This window comes from Eulemur rufifrons, chromosome 1, assembly GCF_041146395.1.
Source record: "Eulemur rufifrons isolate Redbay chromosome 1, OSU_ERuf_1, whole genome shotgun sequence".
NCBI classification, from domain to species: Eukaryota; Metazoa; Chordata; class Mammalia; order Primates; family Lemuridae; genus Eulemur; species Eulemur rufifrons.
Genome location: NC_090983.1, coordinates 3133641 through 3149355, shown reverse-complemented (window position 1 = coordinate 3149355; position 15715 = coordinate 3133641). Strand labels below are relative to the sequence as shown.

The 15715-nt window shown below is 57.5% G+C and overlaps 1 protein-coding gene across 1 annotated transcript; it reads right to left on the bottom strand.

Annotated features, from left to right (window-relative positions):
* Window positions 1–291: 291 nt before the first annotated feature.
* On the bottom strand, window positions 292–13783 carry RAB17 (RAB17, member RAS oncogene family). Its single transcript, XM_069466130.1, has 6 exons — window positions 13274–13783; window positions 7977–8136; window positions 4354–4505; window positions 3219–3344; window positions 1286–1379; window positions 292–1070 (listed from the first exon to the last, which is right to left on the bottom strand). Exons 2-6 carry the CDS (start codon window positions 8131–8133, stop codon window positions 961–963), a joined length of 639 nt encoding a protein of 212 aa, XP_069322231.1. The 5' UTR covers window positions 8134–8136; window positions 13274–13783; the 3' UTR covers window positions 292–960.
* Window positions 13784–15715: the final 1932 nt, after the last annotated feature.

Here is a 15715-nt window from a genome sequence, read left to right as displayed (position 1 = left end):
ACCCGCCAGGTCCTAGAACACGTGCAGAGACACCTGCAGTGACACCACCCGCCAGATCCCAGAACACGTGCAGAGACACCTGCAGGGACACCACCCGCCAGGTCCTAGAACACGTGCAGAGACACCTGCAGTGACACCACCCGCCAGATCCCAGAACACGTGCAGAGACACCTGCAGTGACGCCACCCGCCAGATCCCAGAACACGTGCAGAGACACCTACAATAACAGCAGCCTTCAGGCTCTGTGCCCTACCTTGTCCTCAAAAACTCACCAAAAGTTAGATTGTTGAAAGCAGTTTAATTTTTAGAGAAAAAAAATGCATATGAGGTACAACTTGCATCTCAGGCTAAAAGTCTCAGAATCTTCACACCCACTGGACAGAAACTTTGCTTTATCAAATTTGCAGCCAGGAGGAAAGTGGGAGGGGACTGTGTCCCCCACCCCCAGCTGCCCGTCCCGAGACACAGATGCCCTGGGCCTCCCACTCTGCCATCTGGCCTGCTCCTGCCTCTCTCGCCTCCCAGAAGCAGGTGGGCCCGGCCACGGGGCCAGCACGCTGCCCAAGCCAGGTACAGGGTGTCTGTCGACCATCACGGGGATCAAAATATCTTTCTGATCATTGCTTCCTCTCCGCCCGGTTTAACTCCTCTGTGTCCCAGGGCGAAGCGGCTGAGAGTATGACAGTCCAGATGGCACGGACACAGGCTTCCAGAATCAGGTGGTGTCTGGGCCGACACTCTTCTGGGAGACACTTGACCCTGGATCCTGCCCGGACAATTCCGACTGGCTTTGGGAAGTGGTTATTGTAAAGGATGCCAACTTTCAGGGGCCTCTAAGGCTCAGGAATGATCCAGCGTCAACGGTGAATCAGAATCAACTTGGAGCTGGCAGGGGCCCACCCTGAAGCCTTGGCGTGGGCTGCAGGCGTCCTCCCCACGACCCCCCTGGAGTGGCTGCTTCTAGTGGGCGCAGCATCTGGCCTGCCTCGTGGGCCCCTGGTTCAGAACCACAGCTGGGTCCCTGCACGGAGCCTGGCCCTCCCTGTCGTCTCTCTGCAAGAGCTCTCGGGCTGTGGAAGCAGACAGAGGGGCTGGGTGGGGAGGGAGTCGCCCTGCAGGCCAGGGCAGTCCGGGACCCCCCTCCTGACCTTTGCCCAGAGCCATAGAACCAGGGCCCCCTCACCCCTCCTGGTTGCCTTCCAGGCCCTGGAGACATTCTCCTGGGTCCTGGGCACCAGCAAAGCAGAGCACCTGCCCCCTTGCCTGGCCTGGGGCCGTCTCTCACCTACAGCGCTGAAGACCTCAGACACCTGGTGGTTCAGTTTGGCCGAGGTTTCCATAAACAGCAACCGTTCGCGATCGGCAAACTCCTTCCCTTCCTAAGGGAAACAGCCACAAAATCCAACATTTTTAGTAAGAAGAGAGTTTCCGAAGAACACCTGGTTGACATTGAGACCCCAGGACACTTGCAGCCGTGCAGACCTAGTTCCTCCACATTTGTTTACGCTCTGTCTCTTGGTCCCCCTGGAGAAGCCAGCCCAGGACCGAGGCAGGGGGCAGAGGGGAGACGGTGGCTCCCTGGAACAGGTTCTTCCCAGGGCAGGACTCATGAGGAACCGTCCTGTCCCAGCAGAGCCTGGAAAGGCTAGTGTCCATCTTATGGCCCCCCTCCGAGGAGCCCGCGTGTTCTGACGACGGTCGGGCCCATGTGGAGGAACAGGAAGCAGCAGCTTGCACCGCGTGACCAGGAAGGAGAGAAGCGTTCACGGGAAGGTGACATCCACGCCCAGGAGTCAGGGTGGCTGAGAAACAGTGGCTTCCCCATGTGGGCCCCTCCCAAGGAAGAGCGGCTCATGGCAGACCCCAAGGGCACAGCACAGGCTCCCACCCCCACAGCCACACCTGCCTGCGGCCACTTTCTGCTGTCCTGGGCCCACAGAGCTGTCGGCCGGCCCTGCTTTCGTCCCCACTGAGCTGCTCAGCCAGTACCTTCCGCGCCTGCCCATCTGGCTGCCCTGAGCAGGCGCAGCTCCAAGCCTAGACCCATCTGCCCCGCCGCCACCTGCCACGAGGGCTCCAGCTCGGGCACCCCCTCCAAGGGCTCCAACTGACACTGTCTCCCTTTGTCCCTTGCCCTCCCCCATTCTCCGCAATCCTCATGCCACTTCTCTGTCTCTCCATGGCCTTGAAGGAGGCCGGGGCCTCTCTCTTTTGGAGGTGCCCCCAGCTGAGCCCTGAATCAGCCCTTCCTTGGGCGGCCTGTGGTGTGCGCGCGAGTCTCCCCACCAGCTACTTGTCTGCAGCTTCCTACACGGTCCTTGTCCTAAACAGAGTAGGGAGGGAGATGCCATGGGAGACAGACAGCATCACCCGGGCGACTGCTGCCCCCGGGAAGGAGGGGCTGATGCACTCGGGTGAGAGAGGGTGTCCTGAGCCCGCTGCTCCCCGAGTGGGAAGGGAGACCTGTGGGAGCGAAGTCACCTGAAAGGGAACGGTGACTTCACTCCCACGGGGCAGGCTGGGAGGGCCAGGCCTGGCATGGGTGGCGTGGGACAGGTGGTAAGGGCCGCATTCCCTGTGCGAGACGCCAGCAGGACCCCCCAGCTCTCAGGAGGGCCTGGGTGGGGCTCCCGGCTTTCTCCATATGTGAACCGTCACCTCCCTAGCTCTGAGCTTTCCAGGAAAGACCAGAAATCATTGGCCAAAAGGGAAACTAAGGCGGAAAGTGTGTGTGTGTGTGTGTGTGTGTGAGAGAGAGAGAATGTGCTTGTGTGTGTGTAAATGTAGGGGTCCCCACGTGTGCATGCACATGTGTTTGTGAATGTGTGTGAATGTGTGTTCGTGAGTGTGCATGCCAATGTGAGGGTGTGCAGGTGTGGGTGTGTGTGCAGGTGTGGGTGTGTGGGTGTGCAGGTGTGGGTGTGCAGGTGTGAGTGTACGGGTGTGCAGGTGTGGGTGTGCAGGTGTGGGTGTGTGGGTGTGCAGGTGTGAGTGTACGGGTGTGCAGGTGTGGGTGTGCAGGTGTGGGTGTGCAGGTGTGAGTGTACGGGTGTGCAGGTGTGGGTGTGTGGGTGTGCAGGTGTGGGTGTGCAGGTGTGGGTGTGTGGGTGTGCAGGTGTGGGTGTGCATGTGTGAGTGTGCAGGTGTCCAAGGTCTGGACACCGAGGTGGACAGCCTCTCTCTTCCCATGGGACTTAACAGAGGTGCCACAGCACTACCTCGAACGTGACCTCCCGCTCCTCGCTGAGGTCTGTCTTGTTGCCGACCAGCATCACCACGACCTCTCCGGGGTGGAACTCCTTCTCCAGCTCCCTCAGCCACTGCTGGGCCTTGTGGAAGGAATCCTAGGAAAGAGAAAAATGCTAATGTCGGCTGTGACTTCCAGGTGGTCTTCATCAGCCACACGGGGGTAGGAGGCAGGTGTTGCTGGTCCCATTGTGTAAAATGTCTTGGGAGCCAGGTGGCCGTGGACACACCTGCTGGGCTGCTCCGCCCTGAGGAGAGGGTGGCCAGGTCTGCTCCTGCCCTGGGTGACCTGTGTGGCCGGGCAGCAAACTGCGGGGACACACCTCAGCTCCTGCCCACAACTGGCCCGGGGGACTGGTGGCCACGGGGTGTTCAGGGTCAGGCCCCCAGCTCCTGAGGCCTCCACCCCAGATGTCCTCAAAGGGTCACTTTGTGCAAGAGTTTTAGGGAGCGGCCACCACCCCAAATCCTGACCCTCACCGTGGTGGCCCTGCAGACCAGGTAATGGGGCTCCTGCCCTAGGCTCGGCACAGCCCCGCTCCACCCCGCAGAAGCCACTGCTCCTGCAGCCCCTCTCGTCACCCCCCGGCCTCCCTAGACCCCACCACACGCCTCAGCTAGGACACTCCTCCCGCCCTGCCCACTGCCCACCGCCACCACCCGGCTCCGCCCCAGCGCGGCTAGTCCCTGCTCCTCCCGCATCTCAGCTTCCCTTGTCACACCTGACGCGTCTGCTCACTGGTATTTAGTGTCTGCCCAGGTGACACACTCTGCGGAGGAGCGTTACAGAAACGGGCAGACACAGCCCAGCTCAGCGGCACTCAGGGACTACTGAGGGTGGACGGCAGTGGTGTGTTCGGGCTGTTCCGGGAGGACCCTGGAGGAGCAGAACCCAGCCATGGAGGAGGAGGAGAAGGGGTTGGCAGGAGGGCTTCCTGGAGGAGGTGACCAACGCTCACTAATGTGGTCCCTATTCTTTGCTGTGATTACGCTATAAAGCACCAGCTCTGGCCATGATTCTGTCAGAGGAGCCTTCCCTGACCCTGAGAAACAGGGGGCAGCCGCCCTGACAAGCAGGGTGAGGACGCGCCACGCGGTGAACCCCACCTTCCTGGTGACGTCGTACACCAGAAGCGCGGCGTTGGCGCCCCGGAAGTAGAGGTGGCAGACGCTGTGGTACTTCTCCTGGCCGGCCGTGTCCCAGATCTCAAACTTCAGAGACGAGGCTCCCAACTCCACCACCTTTGTGAAGAAGGCGCCTGAAACAGGGGCCGAGAGGAGCTTCGCTTAGGACGAGGTTCCCACCCGCGGCTCGGGGACACTGGTGTGTCACCTTCCCCTTCCTGCGTACAGCCCCACATTGGCAAGTGCACACACAAGCACTAGGTGTCACCATCCTTCCAAAAGATGTCACTAAGAAGGTGTTTGCAGCCCAGGGACATAGGCCAGAATTCCCCTGCTGTGACCAGTTAGGATTCCAGAGGGGTGGTCTCTGGCCCCGCCCCCAGGTCTGCCCCGCCCCGACCAGGCCCTCTCCTGCAGGGGACGGAGGCCTTCCTGGAGGGGGCAGGCAGGAGGTAATGGCAGAGCTGAGCTGGAGGCTGCACCAGCCTCTTGGGATCCCTGTCTGCTCCGCCTCACTCCTGCCTGCTCCTGTGGCAACCAGACACAGCCACCTGACTTCGCAGCTTGGGACTGGAGCCCGTCACTGTCCAGCTCTGGCGGACGGCGTCTTGCCCAGAACCAAGCCCAGTGCCCATGCCTGCCCCGCTCCTCCAGACCCCTGGGCACCTCGGGCCACGGCAGGCCTCCCGAAGCCTGGACCACCCTGCCCAGACGTGGCACCACCTTGGACAGGGTGGTCCTCGGCCCTCCTCACTCTCAGAGTTTGGCGGTGGGCGACCACGGAGGGTGGGCGGCACGCACAGTGATGACTGTAAGTCACCCAGGGTAACAGCAGCCTTTCTCAGTCCCCACCCCCACCTCCCAGGGGAGACATCGGGTGGAGGGAAGGAGAGGCGCCGTGGACGCCCCGCGGTCCTTTCATTCCTCCAGGGAATAGTCACTGAGTGTCCCCGAGCCCGAGCACTTGCACACCGGGCTGCCCTGCAGGGACAGGCACCCGCACCCTCCCCTCCCCTGCAGGGAAGCCAGTGCCCTAGTGGCAAAGGACACAGAAGTGTCGGCCTTCCAGGGTTTTTGTACAGCACGGACCACTTTTCCCCAAACCACAAAAGTTAAAGGAATGATTCTATTCCATTTCCTCATCTGAAAAGTGGCAACATCCACTTTTTATAATAACATATGATAGTGCAATGACTATAATAATATAGTTAACATAGTTATGTTATATAATAAACAAATAAATGATATTTATAATAACATAGTAACATCCGAGTCCTGAGGCGTGGAGACCCGTGAAGACACGTGTGACACAGACACTCAGACAAGGGGTCGCAGCTCCCACGGGCAGGGAGGGCTCATCACTGCCGAATCCCCAACACCCAGCCCGTTGCTGGCACACAGTAGGTGCTCAGTAAATGGGTGCCAGCCCCGAGGTTGGAGGCTGAGTGAGTGCAGGAGGAGCACCAGCCTGTCTGTTCTCTGCCCCACTCGCTCTCTCCTGGCCGAGGGCCCACCCCAGCCCTGCCACACTCGCAGCCGCCAGGGTGGGAGCAAAGATGCAAAGCACCAGTCCTGGGACAAAGGCAGGGCCCTGCCCGCAGGACAGGTTCTTCTCTGTGGAGACAGCAGGTAAAGCCAGGCCTGGGGAGGGAGTGACCCAAGCCACCCAGCAGGAGGATGGCCCCCAGGGGGCCAGGCAGAGGACCAGGAGTAGAGAGGAGACACCCAGGCCTGCCCGCAAGCCAAGACCCCCTGGCACCCTCTCTGGGCACAGCCTCTGTCACCTCCTGCCAGGCCCTAGGAGAGAGAGGGTGGGCGGCTGGGACAGCCCAGGCAGGGGCAAGGGGCACTGGCCCCTGGCATTTCTGGGAGCAGGTGCAGGGCCCCCTCCCTGCAAAACGCAGTCAGCCCAGCGCCACCCTGATGCTCAGGGGACCTCGATTGTGGGCCCCCTCCCCCACCCTGGGAGGGTGGGTCCTCAGCGGGTGTGGCCAGTGAATCCCAAACCACCCAGCAGGCCATCCAGCACCCCCCACCCCCACCCCGCATCCAGCTCGAGCCTGTCCAGGACCCGCAGGCTGCAGCTCTTGCAGGCTCTGCTAGGTGGGGTTGGTGGCAAACGCTTTCTGTAAAAGGTCCTGTAGCAAATCCCTTGGGCTGCACTGGCCATAAGGTCCCTGTTGCAACGACTCAACGCTGCTGCCATTTTGAGTGAATAAAGGAAATAATATCAAGAACATTGTTTACAGGGGATACGTAAACGAACAGGCCCGGCCGTGTTCCCACAAAACCTTATTTACAGAAACAGGCAGACGGCTGGGTCGGAGCAGCCTGTGAGCATCGTCTGCAGGTGGCTCAGAACGAGCTCCCTCCCCAGGCACGCGCACCTGGGCTGCGACCTGCTGCCGCTTTCCAGCGTCTTGAATCCCCACCACCCGGTTCACAGGGGCTTCGCAGCCCCTCTCCTGTGGGCTCTGCTTCAGCTGAGGCCACCATCAGGCCAGACTTGGCACCTTGTTGTATTTTTCAAAGCAGCCAAGTCTATTATCACGGGCAAGGGGTGCAGACCTCCTGCCAGGGGAGAAGGGGGCCCACTGCCCAGCCCAAGCCAGCCCTGACTAGCTCTCCCAGGGCCCCTTCCGGAGCCAGCCCCACCCATCAGTCTGGCCTTTCTCCCCACTAGTGCTGGGGGTCTGGCCTCTGTGTCCCTCGGGGACCCTCCAGGAGTTACACCCCCCTGAGAAGATGGAAGGGCTCCCAAACAGCTAATGCCCCGTGCCACAGTTTGTAGTTGTGTTTCTGTGTGTGGTGTCCCGCTTACTGGTTACAGACCCCGCAGCACCTGATGCCGCCCGGGGACACAGTCCACGCTTGACAGCCACGTACTAAATGAGTGAGGGAAGGAATGAGGCAGCTTATCCGTGGCAGAGTCCGAACTGGAAGCCAAGGCTCGGATTCTGCATGTGGCGTCTCGGGGAGGATAAAGAGCACGTTGGGTATCCCTGTTTCAGGTGGGACACTGAGTGTCCACCCCCGGGGGGATGTACCCACAGCAGGATTCCAAGGGTGCCCACGGCCCACAGATGCTCCAAAGACATTTACGTCTGAGAATGGTGATGTGTCAGCCTCTATAAGAACCACAGTGAGAGGGTCTTCCCTCCCTGCTACCCCCACCACAACCCCCCAACCCACCCAGGCCAGGCCAGTAAACCGAGTCCAGGCGGGAAGGGGGACGCTCTTTAGGGAAATGAGCCAAGGGAGCAGCATTAGAAGGAGGGTGACCTGGGCAGGGCAGTGGCCGGAGCCTGGGGAGGCTTCTTCTGGGTCCCCCCCACCCCGCAAACCTCCCCCCCCTGCAACCCTCCAGAGCCAGAGACCCTGACCCTGAATCTCCACCCCTGCAGACCCAGGCCGGGCTGACGGGAAGCCAGGCGTTTACATGTCCTTCTGGACTCTGCATGTGTGCCTGCCCTTGACGGACCCTGTCCTCCACCCCACACGTGCTGGGCACACACAGCCCGACGCTCCAGGACAGTACGGGGACTCCAGACAGGCCTCGTCCCCACCCATGGGTCAGCCACCCTGGCCTCTGCCCCTTCACTTACATCCCACGGTGGGCAGGATGCTCTTGAAATCGTTCTTCACGTACCGGAGGGCCAGGCTGGACTTGCCCACGGAGCCGCTGCCCAGCAGCACCAGCTTGAACACACAGGGCTGGCCAGGGCCGGCCCTGGGCCGGGGGCTCCCACACGCCTGCGCCATGCCCTGCAAAGAACCGCAGTCTGAGGCAGGTTGGCTGTCCGAGGCCAAACGGTCTCGGGGAGCTCCCTCCCGGCGGCTGCTTCCCTGGTCGATGCAGACGGCCTGGAACAGGGCTCCCCAGTCACAGGCCACCTGCGTGGGCAGCCCTGCTCCACTGTGCACCCCGTGCTCCAGCTCCCCGTCTGTAAAGTGGGGTGCACAGGATCTCTGGTATAGGTCTGTCGTGAGGAACAAAAGTAGCTATGCTTGGAAAGTGCCTGGCACGAGCCACCGCAGACCCTGAAAAGCGATGATGGCATGCGGGGGTCTCACAGCTTACTGTCCTCGTTCCATCACTTCTTTTTACAAACCTGTCACTTGTTCCAGAAACTATCCAAGAGGTGAAAAGTATCTGAGCATCTCTTGGTTGTTCGTTCATGGGTTAAAGTTGGTGTTTCAATGATGTCAAAACATTCTAGTTCTTCGAATGGTGTCTAAAGCCCCTGAAGCCGCAGAGCTGTGCCCTGGAGAAAAACCAGCCCTGCCCTCAAAATGCACATGGCTGAACTCTGCATATCTGTTTATCATGGAAAGTTCCGTGCACACGCCACGCTAGACAGAATGGTCTGCTGGGCCCGTGTACCCACCACCCACTTCCCCAGCAAGCAGCTCTGGCCACACTGTGTCACCCACGTCCCTGGACCTCCCCACATCAGGGTGGTGCAAAGCAAAGCCCAGACATCCCATCATCTGTGCGTGTCAGGGCAGATACGTATATTCTCTTTTTCTTTGCAGTGGACTTGCTGAAGAAATCAGGTTGTCTTGCAGTTTCCTGGTGTGGATTATCCTGATTGCATCCCTGTATTGTCACTGAGTATGTTCCCCGTATGTCCCATAGCTTGGTGGCTCAGAGCAGAAGCCAGATCAGATATGGCTTTTTCTAGCAAGAATGCTTCAAGAGCGTGGCACACACTTCCCTCGGACGGAAGTCATGTCCAGCTGTCTTCGTGTAAGGTCAGTGGTCACTGAAGGCCATTGCCTGGACCAGCTACTTCACTAGGGAGCTGCAAGTGGTGACACTCTAATGTCATCACTTTTTCTTTCTTTTTTACCTGGATAACTTCCAGGAAGAGAAACTGCCCCTAATCAGTGTCCAAACCCATCAAGGGGGCAGCTCGACCCGTGAACAGGTCTCGTCTCCCTCCCTGGCCACAGCCGGCTAGCGGGAGGCAAGGAGGACGGGGAGGAATTTGGAAAAGGAAGAAGAGAATAGGGAGCAGCCCACGTCCCCTCCCGGCCCCAACAAGCAGCCTGCGGGGATGGAAGGGGGAGAATGGAGTTTGGAATCAAAGTCTCAGAACAGACAGCACTGAGTCCTAAATGCCGGCGAGACTGTTCTAGCCAGACAGAGACTGGAGAGGGGTGGAGTCTGGAAGAGAAGGGCCAGGGTGCTTCTCCCAAGGAGGGAAAGGGGTTCGCAGTGGTTGTTGAAAACATGCCGGGAACCCCATCTTAAACGAGAATACACTCAAGTTTCACTACCCAGTGTGATGCCAGCTTCAGAGAAGGATTAGAAACAGAAAATTGTTTTAAGTTTTCCAGCCTTTTTTTTTAACAAAGAAAAAAGCTCCCCAGTATGCAACCAAGGCTGACAACCACTGCCAGGACTTTGTCTAAGTTCTTCAGGGCTGGGCACAGTGCCTGGCATGTAGTAGGCACTCAATAAATACCCAAGGAAGGGATGAATGAATAAGGTCAGCACAGAGGAAGAGCTACATGACCCAGCACCTGTGTTTTGAAATATTTGCCTCAACTGAGGACAACTTCTTGGGGCCTGCTGCAGCTCAAATGTGTCCCCTGTAAAGCAGGTGTTGGAAACTTAATCCCCAATGCCACAGGGTTCAGAGGTGCGGCCTAAGGGGGTGTCAAGGTCACGAGGGTGAAGTGGACTTGAGGCTGCGGGTTCCGTCTTTCTCTCCTGCCCTCCCCCTCCCACATGGCAGATGCAGCCAGAGGCCCTCGCCAGATGCAGGCCGCCGGCCTTGAGCTTCGCAGCCTCCAGAACCATGAGGAATAAGTCTCTGTTCTCTATAAATTACCCAGTCTCGGGTATCTGTTACAGCAGCGCAAAATGGACTAGGACAGGGCCTACGTCACAGTGAGAGTGGCCGGGGTGGGAACAGGGGCCAGCTGAGAATCTGGCTGCGTTAGCCGGGGACAGGTTCTCAGAGCCTAGCCCTGCCCTGCCCTGCCCGGCTGCCCTGCACGTCTGCAGCCCGCAGGCCCACAGCTGCCAGCCAACGTCCTCACAAGGCCCTTCCGCTCCCTCGCACCCCACTCACCAGCACAAAGCCCAGAGCAATTCCTTCCCCAGAGTCTGATCCACTAGCAGAAAATTAAAGCTAAAAGTGTTAATAAAATACGCAACGTGGACACGTGGGAATGCACCTTGAAAAGGCAGCCAGCCCTCCGGGAACAAAACATACAGCCCCGCGATTCAATCCCACAAGCCAAAGTGCAAACCAGAGTCCAGGATTCCAAATGAAGCACCAAGAACGATAACAGAAGGGTGTTGTCCCCAAGTCCAGATACTGCCAGGGTTTGTCCATCCACTTCACTGTCTAGCAAAGGGGGGATTTAAAGCCCCTCTGGGTCTCCTCGCTTCTCTCCACTCGGATTGGTGCAAATGTCTCTCCTGCAACAGCTTCTAGCTGGTCTCGCAGCCGCCAACCCTGGCCCCGACTGTCAACCTCCACAAACAGTCGTTAATGGGATAGGCAAAGGTCCCTGCCGTCACAGAGCCTGCACTGCCCTGATCCTCTTCTGGGCTGAAATTATCTCAGTTTTTAACTCTATGTTAATTGGAATAATTCTTGTATTAAGGACTTATCTCTCTCACTGAGCAGTAAACCTCTAATGAGATTTAATTTATATAATAATTGTCTTAATATCATCTCTTTCTCCTGGGCTGTGACCACCAACCAGAGCAGGGACTGCATTCATTGAGCATACAGTGGGTGCTCAATAACTGTTTCATAAATGCAGGAGGGGGTGGCTTACCAAGAAGCCATAATGGGACAGACATGAGGCTTCCACCTCAGGGCTTTACCGCCGGTCACACCCAGGCACTTGTCAGGCAGTGACTGGGCATCGGCAGGAAGGGGAAGAAGGACCCAGCAGCCGCTGAGACAGGCGCAGCTCTGAGTGGCCAAGAAGAGAAGGTGACATGCACCGAGGCCACCCTGCACACAGCGCTCAGGTGAGGCTGTGGGTGAGTGGCTGACCGAGACCAGAGCACAGGCCCCCTCCACGGAGAGAGCAGGGTGGGGACACCCACAGGTGCCTGCCTAGGCCGCTGCACGGCCTCCTGCTGAAACTGAGCGGGAGACCTCTGGGGCCGCGTTACCCCGGCTTACAGGGAGGCCCGGCGGCTTTTCCTGGACACAGACACAGAATCAAAGCCCGAGCAGGCGGCCTCCACCTCTGCACCGGCCTCACGGGCGCTGGCGTCACTCCAGCCACTGCGGAGAGCGTCAGGACGTGCTTCCCGCGTCACGATCACCTGCCCCAGGAAACCGCCACTACAGCGCACCGGAAACGGCTCAGTGGTCAGCTCAGTAGCGAGTCCTAAGTGATAAACTCTTAAGAATGGAGTTTCGGAACTTTCCAGGCCACCCCGGGGCTGACGCCCTGTTTCTTGACAGAAGTACCTACGGCACCTGCCCAGGAGGAAACGCCCCGTTGATCAGTCCTAACACACCCGCAGTGGCGCGTTCTCAAGTGTTTAGCAACACCCTTCCCAGTTCTCTTTGCTATTTATTCACACAGATTAATAAAACCCACCTCACGTCATTGAAGCCGACGGCCCAAAACATGTCAGAATTAGGTGAAATGCGAACGGATGCCCGTTACGATGACACCAGACACTGGCATCTCAGTCCTTTGACAATGACGCATCTCTTTGTTTAAAAAATATATTTTATTATAAATATAAACATATAATTGTCAGTATGTAAAAAAACTATTTATAACCCCAAACCCTGATTACAATCCAAATGGGTTTTTGACTACTTTCTTGTAGTTTTTCCTTCTATGATTCTTAAAAACAAACCAAACCCATACTTTTAACATAAAATTATATACCCTACCTTCAAAAAAAAAAAAAAAGCTTAACAAACATAACATTGCTACAAGTATCCCAATTTGCTGAACCATTTTCCTAGTACTAGATTTTTACTTGGTTTTGAATTTTTTCTCCGTTATAAAACGACTGCGATGAACATTTTCGCGCACAACTCTGTGTGTGACGCTGCGTCGTAAGCTTCCAATAAGGAGAGGTTTCGCCCTCTGTCCAAAGCGAAAATCGAACGCGTGGCCCCGACCTGGCCTCCAGATTCTAACCAGGGTGGGTTATTAGGAAGGAGTCTCTCCAAGGCGAAGATGTTCTCGAAATGCCGCATGCGTGACGAGGGCTGCCCTGCTGGCCTTGGTTTGGGGCTTTTTCGTCTCTCACACCTCCCTCCCTCCCAAGGAAAACAGCAAAAGACAGCAAACCTCAAACTAGTCTTTTTTGGGGGGAGCAAGGAGGAGAGGCCATTCCAGGGAAGGGTCTGGTGTGACGAGTCTGCTGCTCAGGTGTCCCCGTGGGTGCCACCCTTGCCCAGCTCGGGAAGGACACCGAGACGACCCCCAACACTGCGTGGCTTTCACAGCAATGTGGCATTTGACACAGAGGAAGAACGAGATGCAGATTTCAAGAGGGACAATTACGGGAAAACCTGACAAGCTCTCTAGACACCATCAATCTGTAAAAACTGAACATTTTGTGTCATTTGAGACGGATTCTTTGAAGGGCTTCTCTTCATTACCAGTAGTTTTCACTCGAGGCCTTTAACTGAAATTTTCCCGAAGGAAAACTTAAAAATAGGAGTCTCCTTTCGAGAACCTGACCTACTGAGCCACCAGGGCTCCAAACAAGGACACTTGTGGCCTTGAGTAAAGCAAATGTCCCCTGTCCCCGCTTTGCAGCTTTCACTACGGCACTTGGGCACACGCACAGACACACAGAGACACAGACACAAACACAGGGCCACACAGGCAGTCACACACAGACACACACAAACACTCTGCAAAGTGCACAGAGGTTTACACAGTGACTCACCTGTCCCCAGGCCTGGTCACTTCCAGGGAGCCTGACAGCCCCTCATCGCAGGGTCCTGCAGGACCCCTACCTGTCTCCCTTCCTCCTCCCTTCTGCCTGGAGAAAGGTCTGCTTCCCTCTACAGGCGGGCGGGGCAGTGGCCCTGGAGGGACAGGAACAGGCTCTGCTCCAGCAGCAAACAGAGACTCAGAACGGAAGTCAGAAGCAGGAGCCTCGGCCGGGTGGTGCCCGCCCTGCCCCCAGCCCCAAGGTCAGGCCTCTTCCCTTCCGGAAAGGCTCAGAGCAAAGTACACCACAGTCATGTGGTCACCTGGGGCTGGGCAGGGCAGGAGGCTGGACCACAGAGCAGGTGATCTGGGAGCACCTGGGCACGCAGCCGGAAGTCACATTCCTGTCCTGTGTTTGTTGGCATCCAACTCCCGCCCAGTTTTTCTGCTTTGTTGCAAGGTCTTTCTCTGGTATGTAACATTTTTCTTGGCTCCTTCCCCAGGGCTGTGTTGAATCTTTGTTGCTATTGAAAACTAACAGTCTAGAAGAGAAGAAAGTATTTCGGTCAAATGAATTAATTCCGTCCACAAACAGCAGAACTTGCCGGCCCTGCATCCCGACCCAGAGGCAGCCAGGGTCAGCCAGGTGCAGGAGTCACATCCTAGGCCGGACGCCACCTGGGGCGGGGTGGGGGGTCCAGGTGCAGGAGAGAAGCAAGGGGACCCCCTCCTGGTCCTCCCAAGTTCTTCCCGAGACTGTAGTCCTGGAGTGCCCTGGCTTGGTGGTAACGGAATAGTCTTTTCCAGATAAGATTTTCAGAGTATCTGAGTATGGCTGGGGGAGTGGGGGTTGGCCAGAGGCTGAGGAAGATGGCAGTTTGTCAGCTGTGACTGCCAGTTCACAAAATCAGCGTGCAGAAGCTAGCATCTTTGTGTTCTCACAGCTCACCTTAATTTCTACTTTGGGTCCCATCCCACAGCCCTGCTGGAAACGAGTTCAGTCATTGCCTCGGTTTCCCCAGTCCTGTAGTGGGAGTGGTGGCTCATATGTTACAGGGGGGACATCTGGCCTGGGCTCCTGCTCCTCCGTCATCCCTGCAGGACAAGCGTTTCTCGCCGTGTCCGCACCGACAACTCTCCATGCAGCCGCCCCCCTCGATGCCGCCCGCACGCCTGGCCGGGCCCCGTCGCTTTAGAGGCTCGAGAACCTCCTCCCTTTGTGAGCAACTTTCTCGTTGCCCACCCTAGACTGGAAACCGAGGGTCTGGAAGGACGAGGCGTGCTCCCCCCGTCGCTCACATGATGGAGGTCGAATTTGAAATACACGAATGTAACACAGAGGGTCTTCTCCACCGTGGTCTTGAAGCACCCACCTTCCTGCAGGGGTGGGGGGCACAGAATGGGAGGGAGATACAAATGCCAATTTTATAGCAGGAACTCAAAGAGATAAAACTGTTAAAATCCAGCTTCTTACCCCCCCGCATGGGAGTCGTGTGCCTCAGTCAGACAACAGGCTCGGCAGCCAGGCCTGGCCGGGAGAAGGAGAGAGTCACCAACAGGGACTGTCATAGACCCTGTTAGGGACAGTCCAGACTTGGAAGGGGTCAGGGGCAGAGGAAGGGAAGTCACCCACTTAGCCTCGGGATTGGGGAAGAATGGGGACTTGGAGGTGGGCTGAGGAGGGAAACTTCAAAGATTCCAGAGAGATCTGAGGAGCCCCGGGCACCGGGGTCAGTGTGGACTCTTCTGAATACATCGTGGGGGAAGCTGGAAAGCCCTGGAAGGCGTCCTCAGGCCAGGCCCAAAATAGCACAGCACCAAGGAGAGGCCGGCAAGCACCCCGAGAGTGCGAGACCGCACCCCAGGCACCCCTGGGAGACACGCAGTGTGAAAGATTGCAGAAGTGACTGATAAGGGCGGCGCAGAAGAGCAGAGAGGACCCGGGGGCCAGTCAAGGGACAGTGGATGGAGACAGGCTCGGGAGGTGGCTGTGGGCAGGGCCGTGGCACTTCAGAGGCTGGCGGTGCAGGGAGACATTCCCAGCAGAGACCCGGGAAGCCAGAGGGCCCCACATGGCTCTGAGGACCAGACGTCCCCTCCCCACACTGCCACAACGTCACGGGCCATTCTCCCCACCCCATCTGTGTCAGAGGAGCAAGAAGATGTCTGGGAGAAGGAGCATTTTACCTGAAGATCCTTTGTGTTACTATAACAGAGCAAGTCTACTGGGTTGGACTAAAGTTTAAAATCCCCTCAATTTTCCATAAGATAAGGGCTCCTAGAGAGGTTTGGTTCACTCGTATGAAATAAAACACATTAAGAAAGTCTGTGACTTGTGGCGGGGGCAGAGCATGGAGCTCAGAAAAAAGAACCCCATGTTCACGGTGGCTCCCACCACAGCCTAGAGCAAAACTAACACAGCACCTCTGGTGACCTCTGGGTGGGCAGGGGTCAG

Bases quoted from the DNA above. Each gene is read 5' to 3' on its own strand.
- RAB17 (XM_069466130.1), bottom strand. From the start codon at position 8,133: ATGGCGCAGGCGTGTGGGAGCCCCCGGCCCAGGGCCGGCCCTGGCCAG. The intron at 3,345-4,353 runs GTGGGGTTCACC...TCTCTTTCCTAG, and splicing joins TGTACGACGTCACCAGGAAG to GATTCCTTCCACAAGGCCCA. The intron at 1,071-1,285 runs GTGAGAGACGGC...CTGCTTCCACAG, and splicing joins TGAGGTCTTCAGCGCTGTAG to CCCGAGAGCTCTTGCAGAGA.